The 18,971-nt window shown below is 39.9% G+C and overlaps 1 protein-coding gene across 4 annotated transcripts in view; it reads left to right on the top strand.

The window, feature by feature from the left end:
• The window catches only part of LOC139475817 (synaptotagmin-1-like), a 147,175-nt gene that overhangs the window by 107,381 nt on the left and 20,823 nt on the right, over window positions 1-18,971 (top strand). For all 4 annotated transcript variants that reach the window (XM_071259019.1, XM_071259018.1, XM_071259020.1 and 1 more), the window contains exons 3-5: window positions 359-540; window positions 11,092-11,217; window positions 11,458-11,625. In XM_071259019.1, the coding sequence (XP_071115120.1) occupies window positions 359-540; window positions 11,092-11,217; window positions 11,458-11,625 (476 nt within the window). The remainder of the gene's footprint in view (window positions 1-358; window positions 541-11,091; window positions 11,218-11,457; window positions 11,626-18,971) is intronic.

Below are 18,971 nucleotides of genomic sequence, written 5' to 3'. Positions count from 1 at the left end.
AAACCGAAATAGGGGATAGGCTTCATCACACTTATTCCAACATTGTACTCCATCATTGCAGACAAAAACTTAACTTTAGTTGGTTCAATTATTTGATTTCCTTTGAACTTGGCATGAGCCTGTCTACAGAGTAAACACATAAATTATCTTTTGTTTTTAGGAAAACACTAAGTATTGTTTTTGTGGAAGTAGTGCTTTTTGCTGTGTGATTGGATTAAGGTTGGATTAAGGTGAGGAATCACATTCATATTGATTCGCTTATATGTATTTGGCTATGGGCTAGCAGTCATATTCATTTCAAGATTTAAAGTATGCCTCTGTCTTCATATACTTTGAGTTACCTCACATGTGTTTTCAGTGCCACTATGGGCAATCATCCTGATATGTGCTGGTGCACTGCTGTTCCTGTTGTGTTGCACCTACTGCGTGTGCAAGCGATGCTGCTGCAAGAAGCGCAAGAAGAAGGAAGGCAAGAAGGGGCTGAAAGGGGCTGTCGACCTGAAGAGTGTACAGTTGCTAGGCAACTCCATCAAGGAGAAGGTACAGGAGGGGTGCTATACAATGTTTACATGTCCATAGGGTGCTGAAAGACTCAAGGAATCATGATGTACTAATAGTGTGTGGGGGATAGTGTGGCCCCACACTGTACACAAGTCATTATATTGCTACAAGACACAGTTATTGACTACAACCCGAGAGACATTTTCGTAAAAGTTGCATGCGATTTGTGATTTAGTCAGACTGCTTTGAAACCAGGTCAATGTTGAACTGAAATAAGTTGCCACATACAGGGTTTGAAAACCCTTGAATGCAACAGCTGTCTTAAAAATTACCTGACTTTGAGTTTGGCATTAAAAGCCTTAAATGTTGCCTTTAGGTCACTTGTTGATTTTTTTTCTCACCATAGTACCTGTTGAAGAAATAAATTTTGTATTGCACCTTTGGACATTGACTCTAAATCTATCCTTATGAGTACAATGTCAAGCCATACCAAAGGTTATTTGGTTCTAAAATAGTAGTGTTAACATTGTAGCATTTTTGGAAAAGAAAATTTGCTGATGAAAGTTCTAAAAATAGTCCTTGAATTGCATGTGGCCAAGCTGAATGGCCCCTGATATGGAATACCTGGTATGGAATACCTGGTATAATGACATCACAATACTGGATGTCACATTTGATGTTGGTAAACCCTTAAGTGTTTGAAAATGGTTGAAGTTTCACCCAAGAAAAATAATTTTTGTTATGATAATGTTGCATGTGTTATTACTGAGTTCAACCAAAATGGTCCCATACACCCTACCACAGACAGAAATCCCCTACCACAGACACAAATCCAACACACCCTACCACTGACTGAAATCCCACACACCCTGCCACTGACAGAAATCACATACACCCTACCACAGACAGAAATCACATACATCCTGCCACTTGCTGAAATCCCATACATCCTGCCACTGGGTGAAATCCCATACACCCTACCACTGACAAAAATCCCATACACCCTGCCACTGGCAGAAATCCTAAAACACCCTACCACTGACAGAAATCCCATAAACCCTGCCACTGGCTGAAATCCCATACACCCTACCACAGACAGAAATCCCATCCACCCTACCACTGACTAAAGTCCAATACATCCCGCCACTGGCTGAAATCCCATACACCTTACCACTGGCTGAAATCCCATACATCCTGCTACTGGCTGAATTCCCATACACCCTGCCACAGACAGTAATCCCATACATCCTGCCACTTGCTTAAATCCCATACACCCTACCACTGGCTGAAATCCCATACACCCTACCACTGGCTGAAATCCCATACACCCTACCACTGGCTGAAATCCCATACACCCTGCCACTGGCTGAAATCCCATACATCCTACCACTGGCTGAAATCCCATACACCCTTGCCACTGGCTGAAATCCCATACACCCTACCACTGGCTGAAATCCCATACACCCTACCACTGGCTGAAATCCCATACACCCTACCACTGGCTGAAATCCCATACACCCTGCCACTGGCTGAAATCCCATACATCCTACCACTGGCTGAAATCCCATACACCCTACCACTGGCTGAAATCCCATACACCCCACCACAGACAGAAATCCCATACACCCTGCCACTGGCTGAAATCCCATACACCCTGCCACTGGCTGAAATCCCATACATGTCTTCACTGGCAGAAATCCCATACATCCTGCCACTGGCTGAAATACCATACACCCTACCACTGGCAGATGTCCCATACATGTTTTCACTGGCAGATGTCCCATACATCCTGCCACTGGCAGAAATCCCAAACACCCTGCCACTGGCTGAAATCCCAAACACGCTACCACTGGCTGAAATCCCATACACTCTACCACAGACAGAAATCCCATACACCCTACCACTGACTGAAATCCTATACACCCTTGCCACTGGCTGAAATCCCATACACCCTTGCCACTGGCTGAAATCCCATACATCCTGCCACTGGCTGAATTCCCATACACCCTACCATTGACTAAAATCCCATACACCCTGCCACTGGCTGAATTCCCATACGTCCTGCCACTGGCTGAAATCCCATACACCCTTCCACTGGCTGAAATCCCATACACCCTACCACAGACAGAAATCCCATACACCCTACCACAGACAGAAATCCCATACATCCTGCCACTGGCTGAAATCCCATACATCCTGCCACTGGCTGAAATCCCATACATCCTGCCACTGGCGGAAATCCCATACACCCTGCCACAGACAGAAATCCCATACACCCTACCACAGACAGAAATCCCATACATCCTACCACTGGCTGAAATCCCATACATTACGCCACTGGCTGAAATCCCATACATGTTTTCACTGGCAGAAATCCCATACATCCTGCCACTGGCTGAAATACCATACACCCTACCACTGGCAGATGTCCCATACATGTTTTCACTGGCAGATGTCCCATACGTCCTGCCACTGGCAGAAATCCCAAACACCCTGCCACTGGCTGAAATCCCATACACTCTACCACTGGCTGAAATCCCATACACCCTGCCACTGGCTGAAACCCCATACACTCTACCACTGGCTGAATTCCCATACATCCTGCCACTGGCTGAATTCCCATACACCCTGCCACTGGCTGAAATCCCATACACCCTACCACTGGCTGAAATCCCATACGCCCTACCACTGACTAAAATCCCATACATCCTGCCACTGGCTGAAATCCCATACACCCTACCACTGGCTAAAATCCCATACATCATGCCACTGGCTGAATTCCCCTACACCCTGCCACAGACAGAAATCCCATACACCCTACCACAGACAGAAATCCCATACATCCTGCCACTGGCTGAAATCCCATACATCCTGCCACTGGCTGAAATCCCATACACCCTACCACAGACAGAAATCCCATACATCCTACCACTGACTGAAATCCCATACACCCTACCACTGACAGAAATCCTATACATCCTACCACTGGCTGAAATCCCATACATCCTACCACAGACAGAAATCCCATACATCGTACCACTGACTGAAATCCCATACACCCTACCACTGACAGAAATCCCATACATCCTACCACTGACTGAAATCCCATACACCCTACTACTGACAGAAATCCCATACACCCTACCACTGACTGAAATCCCATACATCCTACCACTGGCTGAAATCCCATACACCCTACCACAGACAGAAATCCCATACATCCTACCACTGACTGAAATCCCATACACCCTACCACTGACAGAAATCCTATACATCCTACCACTGACTGAAATCCCATACACCCTACCACTGGCTGAAATCCCATACACCCTGCCACTGGCTGAAATCCCATACACCCTACCACTGGCTCAAATCCCATACACCCTACCACAGACAGAAATCCCATACATCCTACCACTGACTGAAATCCCATACACCCTACCACAGACAGAAATCCCATACATCCTACCACTGGCTGAAATCCCATACACCCTACCACAGACAGAAATCCCATACATCCTACCACTGACTGAAATCCCATACACCCTACCACTGACAGAAATCCTATACATCCTACCACTGACTGAAATCCCATACACCCTACCACTGGCTGAAATCCCATACACCCTACCACTGGCTGAAATCCCATACACCCTGCCACTGGCTGAAATCCCATGCATGTTTTCACTGGCAGAAATCCCATACATCCTGCCACTGGCTGAAATACCATACACCCTACCACTGGCAGATGTCCCATACTTGTTTTCACTGGCAGATGTCCCATACATCCTGCCACTGGCAGAAATCCCAAACACCCTGCCACTGGCTGAAATCCCATACACTCTACCACTGGCTGAAATCCCATACACCCTGCCACTGGCTGAAACCCCATACACCCTGCCACTGGCTGAATTCCCATACACCCTGCCACTGGCTGAAATCCCATACACCCTACCACTGGCTGAAATCCCATACACCCCACCACAGACAGAAATCCCATACACCCTACCACTGACTAAAAACCCATACATCCTACCACAGACAGAAATCCTATACATCCTACCACTGGCTGAAATCCCATACATCCTACCACAGACAGAAATCCCATACATCGTACCACTGACTGAAATCCCATACACCCTACCACTGACAGAAATCCCATACATCCTACCACTGACTGAAATCCCATACACCCTACCACTGACAGAAATCCCATACACCCTACCACTGACTGAAATCCCATACATCCTACCACTGGCTGAAATCCCATACACCCTACCACAGACAGAAATCCCATACATCCTACCACTGACTGAAATCCCATACACCCTACCACTGACAGAAATCCTATACATCCTACCACTGACTGAAATCCCATACACCCTACCACTGGCTGAAATCCCATACACCCTGCCACTGGCTGAAATCCCATACACCCTACCACTGGCTCAAATCCCATACACCCTACCACAGACAGAAATCCCATACATCCTACCACTGACTGAAATCCCATACACCCTACCACAGACAGAAATCCCATACATCCTACCACTGGCTGAAATCCCATACACCCTACCACAGACAGAAATCCCATACATCCTACCACTGACTGAAATCCCATACACCCTACCACTGACAGAAATCCTATACATCCTACCACTGACTGAAATCCCATACACCCTACCACTGGCTGAAATCCCATACACCCTACCACTGGCTGAAATCCCATACATCCTACCACTGACTGAAATCCCATACATGTTTTCACTGGCAGAAATCCCATACATCCTGCCACTGGCTGAAAAACCATACACCCTACCACTGGCAGATGTCCCAAACACCCTGCCATTGGCTGAAATCCCAAACACCCTACCACTGGCTGAAATCCCATACACTCTACCACAGACAGAAATCCCATACACCCTACCACTGACTGAAATCCCATACACCCTTGCCACTGGCTGAAATCCCATACACCCTGCCACTGGCTGAAATCCCATACACCCTGCCACTGGCTGAAATCCCATACACCCTACCACAGACAGAAATCCCATACACCCTACCACTGACTGAAATCCCATACATCCTGCCACTGGCGGAAATCCCATACACCCTGCCACTGGCTGAAATCCCTTACACCCTGCCACTGGCTGAAATCCCATACACCCTACCACTGGCTGAAATCCCATACACCCTGCCACTGGCTGAAATCCCATACACCATACCACTGGCTGAAATCCCATACATCCTGCCACTTGCTGAAATCCCATACACCCTACCACTGGCTGAAATCCCATACACCCTACCACTTGCTGAAATCCCATACACTCTACCAGTGGCTGAAATCCCATACACCCTGCCACTGGCTGAAATCCCATACACCCAGCCACTGGCTGAAATCCCATACACCCTGCCACTTGCTGAAATCCCATACACCCTACCACTGACAGAAATCCCATACATCCTGCAACTGGCTGAAATCCCATACACCCTACCACTGGCTGAAATCCCATACACCCTACCACAGACAGAAATCCCATTCACCCTATCACTGGCTGAAATCCCATACATCCTACCACTGACTGAAATCCCATACACCCTGCCACTGGCAGAAACCCCAAACACCCTACCACTGACAGAAATCCCATACACCCTGCCACTGACAGAAATCCCATACACCATATCAGACTTGGTATTATGCCCGCCATCAATAAGAGTGCTTATCATTGTGTTTAATTCTAAGAATACTACCTCTTTTATGTCAGGAATTTATCCCTCCCGCCTCCCCATATATCTGCATCAAGTTGATGAGAGTTATTGGTTGAAAGAAGTGAGGTGATTCCCACCTTCACATGCGATGTGGCGTCTCTTGCGAGGGATAGGGTTACCCTCACAACTATTAGAAGTGAACTTGGCAGTGAAGTGAAGTTTATTTAAATTTTGTAGTGTGGTTCTCAGCTTAAACAGGAATGTATGGCTATGATGTAATAGAGATAGTATTCTAAGAATTATACACAATGATAACTATTTTTAGATATTTAATGTTGGATATATACATTATGTTAGTTCATTAAATGAATCATAAGAAATTCATTAAAGCTCTGCACGCTAACGTCGAACCCATTCGACAGAGGTGTCCATCCCCGTGCATCTGATGTCGAACCCATTCGACAGGCGAATAGCATAACAACACCCCAAAATAAAACTCGCCATATCTATTTACCAAGAAGGCTTTGCGTAACATTTAAATTACGTATGACATGCATAAATGCTCAGCTTGCTCAATATCAAAACGTTCAGTCATTTATTTACCTCAAAAAGAAAATATCGCGAGTTAAAAAAGTTTCGGCCCAACTTTTCGGCACACAACTACCAGGAATGTTGACTTTTGTCACTTCACGTTGAGCGGCATGCAGTCCGATATTTTCTTTATAATTTCATCATTTTTCCTATTCGATCATAATTTTTTGTTTGCTGACGAAAGGAAAACACTCATGTTCCTTTATTTCTAAAAAATAGCAACTTTCGGTGTAACTAATTGTAAACAAAAACAATCGGAATCGTAACATCATCGATTGGATGGAACTTGTACGATCATGGCAACGGCGGTAAACAAACAACTCCACATGCATAGTTATCCCGTTAGACTATTACAATCATTTTGTTACATCTAAGTTAATTTTAATTTTCTAGAATTATTGACACGCATGTATAAATCTTTGTAAAAAGAATTTCATTTTTAAAGAGTTTGCAAATGATTTCGTTTGATAAACTTTCCGACACATTGACAAGCCGACAAACGTCAGTGATACGTTTGGGCGTGGCCTAACTCGCGATTTGTTGAGTGGAACAAAGTCAACAAACACTGCGAAAAATGACAAATATTGGATGATACGCAAAATCTGAACTGATATACATTCTAGGTAAACCATTCAATAGCAAAATAATGCATTTTACGAGAAATGGTCAAAATACTTGCAATTTTAGCTATCATATCTGAAACCGGAAGCACGTACTGCATGTGACACATGGAAGCAAAATATGCAAAAGTTGGTAAGCTATCATAAAGAAATTCCGAAATAGATTCAAATTCAAAAGAAAATACATAATTTACTATTTTTCGTCAACTATTTACTATTTATGGATCTGCAGAGCAGTCTTTACTGTTATTTTTTTCTTATTTCTTCGTGATTGTCGCCATCAAATGTGTAAGTCTAAATCCGAAACCGTAATGGATTTCACGCTCGATGATTTTAATTTTAAAATATTTTCTATAAACGAACGCAACGGAGAGCGATCCAACGTATTGATATGCCATAATAATAACATAATATTGTTATTGGTCTAACATTACAAAAAGAACAATTTAAATATTAAAGATGTTGTTGAAAACTTTCTGAAAACCTCCCGTCCTCTGAACCGATAACACTTTGGTACACGACGAGGTAGTGTAAATATATAGAGATTCTAGGCTCCTATTTATATATATGTGTGATTTTGTACCCAAAACAAATTAAATTGTACCCAAAATACTTTGTGAATATGTACCTAAGAAAATGAGACAATAGATCTATAATTATATTTATGTTTTCATGTAGATGAACAGAACACATAATAAAATATTTCATCAAGTTCCAAATATGATTATGACTGTGATCCTTGAAATTGATTGTTTAGTTTTGAGAGAAAATTGACGTCTCGTCACTGAAGGACAGGCCAGTTAAGTTGGTTAAACCTAAGTTAGAATGAATTGTTTTGATAGGAAAGTGATATTATGTTAAGTTTAAGACACCAAATTAATGTATATCTTTGAAATAATTCTAGGTAGATCTACAAAATCACATACCCATTTGGGTAACAAATTACTAGAAATTTTGGGTACAAAAGTCACCACTGTACATTTCAACTGATTTTCGTGAATCAATGGGATAAAAAAATTTTCGTCTGAATGATTCCTTTTCTCATTTTTTAAGACAAGAATTTGTTTTACACAACAAAACAGGCAGATCTACACAGATCACATTCAGTCCTAAATATGTGAAAAATATGTACACCTCAGAAATGAGGGCTTATAAGGTTATAATTCTACCTAACTAGTCACATGGTTTGACTTAGATCTAGGTCTATCTAAGAAAAGTCCTTATGAAAATCTTTTTTTAATTTTTTTATGACACTGACATTTCTGGCACTTAGACAAAGAGTATTCAAGGAAAGACAGATATGTTTTTGAATGAAAATATGACTTTCCTTTATAATTCTTTTTTCATGAAGACAGGGGAACTTTTATACACACCAGCTGAGGAAGTTGTGATACTGTGATTGCATACAAAGAAAAAACAGGTTGGAAGCAGTACCTGTATGTATAAAATAGACCACATAAGGTGAACAAAAGTAATGGATTGGCTGACTGGAAAAAATACATCTGGCAAGGGTAAACATGTACACAGGCATGTTTCTTTTCATTCCAACCAAAAGACTGAGATAGCATTTTCTAAGAAACCTATGGCAAACTTACCAGCTTATGTGCCACCATGGTTCTTGTGATTAAACAATAAAAAATGTCATGTACTGTTACAAGTACTGTTACTGTATTTTAATTAAATCAATTCCTATTAAATTATATTTCAGAATTGTTTTATTTGGAAACAAACCACATAATGCACAAGATTAATGTCCATATGAGTTTAGTATGTATATGTTAAGGATCTGATTTATTCATTATTCATGAAATACTAAAATTAAAATGATGACATCAGAGAGTTACTTATTCACATAGTTGATTTTCAGAGTGCAAGATAATAATTGTTGAATAAATATGTTTAAACTAAAGATAATAATTGAAGTTTGATCAGTTACACTGTGCTGATGCAAAGACTAATATTTACTGTCCCCACACACCATCATTGTGGGAAAAATAACTATTAAATATAACTTAAAATGTTAAAAGCTGTAAACAGCTGTAAATAATTAAACAATTACAAATCTATCATCAATGCACAATCATGGTGGTCTTCATATTTTTGGAATAAATTTAGAAATCCTTCGTGAAACTGTTCTAAAATCATGCTAGAATCTATGAATGTATTCTCGAAAGGAAAACTATCCTAAATGTAATGTGGAACTAACACCGAAAATATGTACGTAGAATTTTATTGCTTATATATACCCTATCATATTCAGCAACGCGGGGATGTTATTTTGAAACACGTTTTGTCAAGCCCATTTTCGCGCACCTGTTGTTGAGGGTGATCTTGCTGATCGACGATATCCATAGACGTATTACGTGGGATACACTTGTTGTAGTGAAACTTATCAGCATGTACATCGCAGAAATATGAATCATGTCCCATTTCTATTCACAACATTGAATGGTGATTCTTAAATATCAACAGAAGTTCAAATAAAAGATACCGAGAAACTTGCATGTGGCATGTTGATTTATCAACTACCGTTTCCGGGTCACGGGAGCATGCAAGGTCAAACGGATTAACTAATACGCGAATTATATCGTCAAAGTCACATTTTTTTTTCATGTTAGTGGTGATTACTGATACTGTGTATCGACTTATATTTTTGCTGGATGTGATAGGCGAAGTATTTCAAAATTTACTGTAATTGTTTTGTTTCGAAAGCTTATCAGCAGACTACCCCTGTCTGTGACATCACATCCGGTGACCTTTGCACTTAATGAAATAGTGCTGTCAGAATTCACGATCTTTATTTTCATTTTTCTCTCGTCACATTTATTGGAATATGACGAATAAAACATTCTTTGATTGAGAAGATCGTCAACTTTCGCCAAGTTATATTTATAAAGGCAATGTAAACTTTGTTGATATTAAAATAGCAATAAGTTATACGGAGGTCGGGCGAAGCGCGCCATGTTTGATTTTAGGACGTCTGCTAGCATCATGGCACGGCTTGTTTATTTTGGTATATCGTAAATATTCTACCAAAACGCTTGAAATTAGGATTAGTGAATATTTATAAGTCATTAATTGTTTCCTGCAAATTTTATAACATGACACGTCAGATTAACCCGAATATTCGTATTCTGCTACCGACATGATGACCTCGAAAATTATGTTATTTTTCTGTTTAACGTTTAGATAATAAATTCACTGAAATGGTTCATAATTTACCATCCCGCTGATATATGCCGATTATAAAACCCGAATTTTTACTCAATTAAAATTAAGATATCGGAGATATGATTTTTGAAATCAATTTGCAAAAATGTTACGATATTAGAGGGTTCCTAGCATGAAATGCAAACCACCTTCAATAACGCAATTCAGGTAAGTTCAAGAAAATTTACAAATTTTGTGTTCGCTTTGGTCTTAACCTTGGTATGATTGAAAACACCAGGATATTTTTATATAGAATTGTGTAATTTTCTATCAGGAATAAATGTGCAAAATATTTCTTCAATTGGCCCTTGTTTAATGAGGCACCGACTGTTTGAAATCACCCACCCTCTCTAGAGCGCCTTATGCTAAAATTAATCCAGCAGGCAGGGGTAAGAAGTGTGAAAATAATAAGGGCTATTTGGAGTTAATATTGGCACTTTTAGTGTGGTTGTGGTTGTAGGTGCAGCCAGACTTGGATGAGTTGAATGTAAACATGGAGGACAATGAGGACAACGAGAGCACAAAGTCGGAGGTCAAGCTGGGCAAACTACAGTTCTCTCTGGACTACGACTTCCAGAAGGGAGAGGTAAGTCTGGCATGATGGCTACATCACTCAAACTGTAGCCTTCCTTCGCTGGTACTGATGACTCTGTAAGGGCAGTTTACATTGGTAGTAACATAGTCAGGGAGTCTCAACATAGAGTAATAAATTGTACTGGTAGTTTTGTTTATAACTCAAGCAGTATGAGATTTCTGATCTACTGGTCTAGGGGTATTAAGTTGCACAGTTTTACCAGTCTAACTTTGCCTTGTGTGTGTCCTGCAGCTGTCTGTAGGTGTCATCCAGGCTGCTGACCTCCCCGGGATGGATATGAGTGGCACATCTGACCCTTACGTCAAGGTTTACCTCCTCCCAGACAAGAAGAAGAAATATGAAACTAAAGTCCATCGAAAAACATTGAACCCAGTGTTCAATGAAACCTTCACATTTAAGGTAGGAAGTCCAACTCCTGCAGCATGATTCAATGGTTAAAGATGTCACTAGGACAGTGTGGTTCATGGTATGATGTTTATAAGTCAATTATATGATCTCAAAAACACTGTTCTCCATTAGTTTTCTTCTCTCTATTTTTTGTCTTTGATTATGAGTAAATATAGGCTCTGTTCCTCAGGTTTTTCATGCACAATCGGTTTATGTAATGTTTGATATTTTTTACAACTTCCAATATCTCCTTCCTTCAGTCTGAAAAGTGGAGAAGTCTGTTACTGGGTTGATAAGATAATCACCAAATGTACAGTAAACTATGTCTATAGCGAACATGCTTATAACAATCTGACTGATATAACCAGCTATTTCTTTGTCCATCTATTTGCTGTATATATGTTGCACATATGCTTATAACGAACTACGATTATGACGAATCAAAATTAGTGGTGCTTTTGAATTCATTATTACCGTAGTTTACTGTAGTTCCAAGTTTTTTGAGATTTCTTCATCTGAAATCAGAAGCCATCTTGATATGTGTGGCCATTACTCAGCTACAATATATTTATTTCTGTCAAATTCTTAAATACTATCAAATAGCATATTTGGCTCTGTAAACATTTTCTAGGACAGTGCCAGACTGAGGAAGCAGAACTATGGCATGTGTTTATCTTTATAGTAACATCATATTTTGTTCAAATTGTGATCTCAGTGTGTGTGGTATTTTTAAGTCCTCTGTACCTACTCAAAACATATTTGAATATCAGTGCTGACAACAACTTTTGTTAAGTGAGCTGTTTTGTTGACATTGTAAACTGTACATATCCAGGTGAGTTGTCCTGTTCAATTGTGAGATAATTAAATGTGTATGGTTTGCAGTATTTTAGTTCCTAGACAACTTAAAAATCATCATTGATGGTTTGTTTAAACTGCTATATTCATATGTCCCGCTTGTTCAAATGTCCCGGACCATTCTCTATGTCATTCCCTCAGTCGACTTGGTACAAACACATGTTGATGGAGAGATAGGAGATTTAGAAGGATTAACATGTCCAAGCAAACGACAGTTCAATTGTCAGTTTTGATGCAATTAGAGGATAGGACTCTTTCTGCTTCCTGAAATGCAGCAAACACCTTTCTAGTTCTTCAAGAACATTTGGAACAAACTTCCCATTTATAACAGTCCCTCTCTTTATTCTGCCGTTTAACCATGAGCAGATGCCATGCTAGGGGTGGGACATGTCTGTACACAAGTTAATGTGTGTGGGGTTTGATATACAGTATACCTATCCATGTGTATATGTTGTGACAGCTGCATGGCCTGCCTCATGATCCTGTGTGTGTGGTGTTGACCATACTGGTTATTGACGTCACAGTTTGACAAGCTGTTCACATATCTCTTTAACCCTCTTGCTGCCACAGGACCATATATGGTCCCTCACTTTTCAAACCCTCTTACTGCCCTTTTCAACTGGGAATTAAGATGTCAAATAATGAGTGCTCAAAATCAAAATTATAACCATCATCACCCTAATCATCTCAGCATTAACATCATGTAACTCATATTTTATAGAGTGCTACAGATGGTGAAATATGGTGAGATTAGTTAACTGGTTACCACGCTTCTAGACCTTTTTCTGCCATGTTGAACTTCATGCGAAAGATGGCAAATTTTATATCATGCACCCTTGTCACATACAAGTAACTATATTCACACGCAAAAGAAAGTCGAGTTTGCAGTATACATGTTATTTATTTTCAACAGTAAAGACAAGAAATACTAATAGAGCAAGATTGACAAAAAATTTGACCGAAGACAGTTTAATGGATTAAAAGGCAGTTGACATAATTGTTTTTTTCAAATGTAAAGGGCTTACACAGTTTCGGGTCAATACCCAAAATGTCAGTCAATACCTGGTGTGACAACCATTAGCATTGATCACTGACACACATCTCCTGTACATTGAGTGGATCAGACGATTTGTGAAGGCCCTAGGGATCCTCCTGCACACATCCAGAGCAGCTGTGCGTAGTTCATCGGCAGTTGTAAGGACTGGGCCCACATTGTGCAGACGCCTTTGAACCTCATCCCACAAGTGTTCAATGGGGTTCAGATCAGGGCTGAGGGCTGGCCACGGTAGAACACTGATGTTGTGTTGTTGCAGAAAGGCCATGGTAGCTCTGTCAACATGGGGACAAGCGTTGTCCTGCTGGAAAATGTGTTGTTGATGTTGTGCAAAAAATGGAACAACGTCGGGTCTGATCACTTGGTCGATATACCGCTGAGCAGTGACGCTGTGTACCCAACCTTGACCAACATTTAGAAAGCATATGGGTCCAAGTCTCGCATGAAGTCCAATCCCTGCCCATATCATGACGCTAGGTCCATCCCATGGATCCCTTTCCACAACGTTTCTGTCAGCGAAACGATCACCTCAACGCCGCCAAATTCTGACTCTTCCGTCTGCATGGGAGACACAAAAGCGACTTTCATCAGAGAAAATGACACGGCTCCACTCACGATGATGCCAATGGCGATGACCCTGTGCCCACTGAAGTCGTGCTTGTCAATGCCTTGGTTGGAGAACAGGACGACGTGCTGGTCGACATCTGAGGTTGTTGGAACAGAGACGCTGGATCACAGTGTCCCGGCTAATGTGTCGATTATGTGCTCCTATGGTCTGTCGAGCACTTTCACATGCAGTTAGGAACGGTTGTTGCTGGTGTTGACGGGTAATCTGCCGATCTTGTCGAGATGTGGTGACCCTAGGAGGACCCCTCCCAGGAAGGTCATTTGTGGTCTGTGTAGCATTGTATCGATGCAGGAGACGGTAAATTGTGGTTATGTTAACGTTGAAATGACGGGCAACAACTCTCCAGCTTCCAAACGTCCGATAGCCTGGTTTCTCTGAATTTGAGTAAGGCGTGGCATTGTTGACCAAGGAGTGGTAGGTCCAAAATCCGCCACATTTTTATACCCACTACAGTTCGTGACAGTTCGTGCATTTAATTTCGCGTGAAATGGGTGCATGATACCCACATATTCATTGAAATGGTGCGTTTTGGCGATTCGTTTTTTTATGGGGCTTCCAAAATACAACCAAAAATATTGATAACACCATCAGGCTTCACTACATGCTAAAACTTGTATCAATTTATGGTTCCGTGTTTGTTACCTATTTGCTTAAAACCACTTGCGTTTCTTTTGCGTGTGTGTATATTATAATATCAGACAGACAATTTGAAAAAGAAATTTATCAGACTGGTCAGAAAGATTTACTTTTCCCAACTGCACAGTTTTTGACATGCGGTGGGGATGCAGCAATCAGCCAGTCTGTCCGTCTGCGTCTGTGTGTCCGTCTGCGTCTGTCCGTTCGTCTGTCCGCCCGCCCGCCCGTCCGTAAACATTTCCTTTTCCGGGGCAGAACTCGAAAACAATTCAGTGTATTTGATCCAAACTTGGCAAATCTATCAGTCACATACTGAAGTTGTGCCTTTTGCTATTTAGGAATTTTATAAATTTTTATTTTTTACGTTTCCATGGCAACAAGTTGGAATTAGGTTCTATGAGGGTGGTGTTCATTTACAGAGCATAACTAAAAAACCGTTAAATACTCTCTTACAAAACTTTGCATGTCTACGAGGCACAAACTGAACTGATGCCTTTTGCTATTTAGGAATTTTATAAATTATTATTTTTTACGTTTCCATGGTAACAATTTGGACTTAGGTTCTATAAGGGTGGTGTTCGTTTCCGGAACATAACTCAAAACCGATTCAAATCTTTCTAACAAAACTTTGAATGTCTATCAGACTCATGCTGAACTGGTGCCTTTTGCTATTTAGGAATTTTAGAAATTTTTATTTTTTACCTTTACATGGCAACAAGTTGGATTAAAGTTTTAATATAGGATGTGTTCACTTATGGAGTATAACAAATAAACTGTTAATATTTCCTTGTAAAACATTGCATGTCTATATATAAAGCACATACTGAACTGGTGCCATTTGATATTAAGGAGTTTAGAAATGTTTGTTAGAATTTCCATTGCAGCTATTTTGACATGGGCCAAGAGAAATGTTGGGTCAGTTACCTGGTTTGGGACCATAACGTCTTAAAATGGGCAGGGGGTATAGATGACTTCGTTGACTAAACGCTTTTTTAGTTATTTTTTCTTATAATTTGTTATTTGTTTGCATAAAAAAACCCCACAGAAACACACTCGTTTTACTTTCCATTTTATATGGATGCGACCTTGGTGGATCTTTTGTGGGTAAACAATGTATGCTTCTTCAAGAACATTCAACTCTTGACTCTTTACATACAGAATTGCACATTTACTTGTGGTTACTTTACAGACAGCTGCCGGGAGGATATGTCATCTTTCTGATGTCTCTTGTTTTTCAAGTATTGCATATTATTATCAACTGTGTGTCATGGTGATGTAGCTGGAGATGAAACGATTGCAGTGCAGATTGTCTTTCTGTTATGATGCTGAGATACAGAAAATATTCAAATCTAAGATATGGAAAGATAGCTATGATTGTTAATATTAAGGTATAGTGTATATTTATGGGCAGGAAGTCCATGATCAAAATGTAAACATTGTATGGCCAAGCCCGAAGTGATCGACAGGGCACGTTTGCATCATAGATGTGCCAGGATTTCTTGTCTACCAGTTGTCCCACATGCTTGCCTGTTTCAACAAATAACTGCTGCTTTTTTCATATGAAATGACTAAGAGTCATTTGTGATTGCTCAAACTACCTGGCCATGTGAATGATTTGCCTTAACCGTTTCATATTTTGTCGCAAAAAGAGATTTCAAAAGTGTGGCCATGACGTCGGTTTCATATGTGGTAGCTCGGCCCCAGTTTTGATGTGCATGCAATACAAACATAATACCACTATTGAAAACATCGACATAATTTCTAAAATGATGACAGCAATACCTTTTTGCATTTGGGTTAACCGCATATGGATATGATGTGCTGTAAAGTTTGATTTCGATTTGTTTTTCCTTTCATTGAAACTGTGATAATAGCGCTATGATTGGTTTGCTGAAATAGTATTTACCATGAGTCTAATGTACATGGTACATGCTGTACAAGATAATTGATAACCAATTGTATATATACTCTGGTAATGGGATACATAGAAGAAATGTTATATTCCAAAGTAGAACTATTGATGGCTGTTAATACAGCTAAACATATTCATGAAACATGGAGAATATATCTGGACGACTGTTTTATTATTTGGTTCACAACAGTGAAAGATGGAATGTGACCAATGAGATTTCATTTTTGGACGTGAAAGTTAAGCAAGGATGCCAATTGAAAACATATATTTACTACAAGCGGATGGACACGCATCAGTACCTACAATTCAATTCATGTCATCTGCTGCACACTGAAATTAATATTCCATATTCGATGGCAAGAAGAGGGTGTGCTATTGTTTCGGATGCGGACACAAGAAACCGAAGATAAGAAGAATTAAAGAAATATCTCCAACTACAAGGATATCCATGTGGAGTGATTAAAGACGCTGTAAAAAAAGCAATGAAAATTCCACGAGAAACATTAATGAAAACAAAAGAAACAGATACAGATACGGACATTCTTCCATTTGTGTGTACCTACAATCCTAGAAACTGTCAAATTATGCCCCTTTTAAAAGCCAATCTTCCATTTCTACAGCAAAGTAAAACTATGAAAACATGTTTATTTAAGTGTAAACGCAGCACTAGACAGCCTTAAAATCTTAAACAAATTCTTTGTCCATCCAAATACTCACAAAGTACAAAGACCGCCAGTGTAACACAGTGTAACACACCTCGATGTGGAACTTGCCCAATAATAATTGTAGACTGCAAATTTCAATTTTGCCAAGATAGACTATTTACTGTTAAAAACAACATGAACTGTCGCAGTAAAGATGTTATATATGTTTTATCATGTGCGGGATGTGGTGAGCATTATATTGGAGAAACTGGTATGCAACTAAAAGACCGAATCACTGTACACAGACAACAAATTCGAGATCCAAATGTACATTGTGTAAAAGTAAGCAAACACATTGATGAATGTGGGAGTTGTCATTTTACTGTCTTTCCGTTTTATAAATTGTTTAATAATGACAAACATTTACGAATGAAAAAAGAACAGATGTTCATTAGGCTTTTGAAACCTAAACTTAATTCAAAAGTATAATTTTCAAAACTTCCCGATGTAGCTCAATGTGTATTTGTGCACTCACACCATAATGTATTCATGCCTCCTGCTATTATCACTAGCTGTGACGCCATATGCTTTATGACGTCAAAAGCATATCGTTGACTGTGGCCTAGGACTCCGTTTTACTTCTCCCTCTATTGTCACTGTTTCGTCATAGGCTTTATGAAGCCACAAATACTTGTGTTGTGCGTCGCCTAGGACTACAATGTAAGTTAAAGTTTTCATTACACCTGAAGAGCCGTTGAACAGCGAAATATCTTGTGTGGATAAAGGAGTTTTGACAAGCACGAATATCTGGACTCTGTTTTTTATATATTTAATACTTATATACCTGATGAAATAAGTATTGATATATATATTATGAGTCTCTGTAAATTGAATAATATAGCATCATAACACGACAGCTCATATTTCCATCATTCTGCTATAGATATTAGCTTTTCAGATCATTGAAAGTCTTCAATTCCTATTTGATATGTTATCTGAAATGTCAGCAATGAGGAAACGCTTTATTTGTTTTCGTTTAATGACGTTACAGTCTGCAATTTTATTGGTGTAGGCTAATGGACGGTCAGTGATTTCCATCCACTGTGAATATGTCATCAGGACAGGTGCGCGCTATTTGACGAGGATGACGTCATGTCAAACAGCTGATCAAATGTGGTGGTAGTATAATGGATACATGTGGTTTCAATTTCCAAATAATATTCTCTTTGACTGAACGGGAAAGTAGATCAAGTACATTACGATGAAGAAGATTTCCACGGTGACCAACAAGTGAATGAGGCCACTTGACTGACACTGTTAGAATATTTGCCCCAGATTTATAATTTTGGTACATAATGTGCTTTTCATATCTGCTTGAAGGCTCAATATTCCAAAGACTAATGTGCATATAGTTGAGTAAGGGAATGGAATGTTTTACAGTGAGAAAGCTGTCAAAATGGATCCAATATTAAACAACCTTTTCAATATTTTAGCCTCATATATAGAATCGTGCATGGTTCAATTAATAACAGTTAAAGTAATTAGATTTTAACACAATATATAGATAATCAATTTCTGAATCACAAAATGTTTTCAGTGTAAATGTGATTTAGTTTTGATGTTTTAAAT

This window comes from Haliotis cracherodii, unplaced genomic scaffold, assembly GCF_022045235.1.
Source record: "Haliotis cracherodii isolate W230 unplaced genomic scaffold, xgHalCrac1.p SCAF_3, whole genome shotgun sequence".
Lineage (NCBI taxonomy): Eukaryota > Metazoa > Mollusca > Gastropoda > Lepetellida > Haliotidae > Haliotis > Haliotis cracherodii.
Note: the sequence above shows the minus strand (reverse complement) of the source record. Positions and strands in the feature narration are given on the sequence as shown.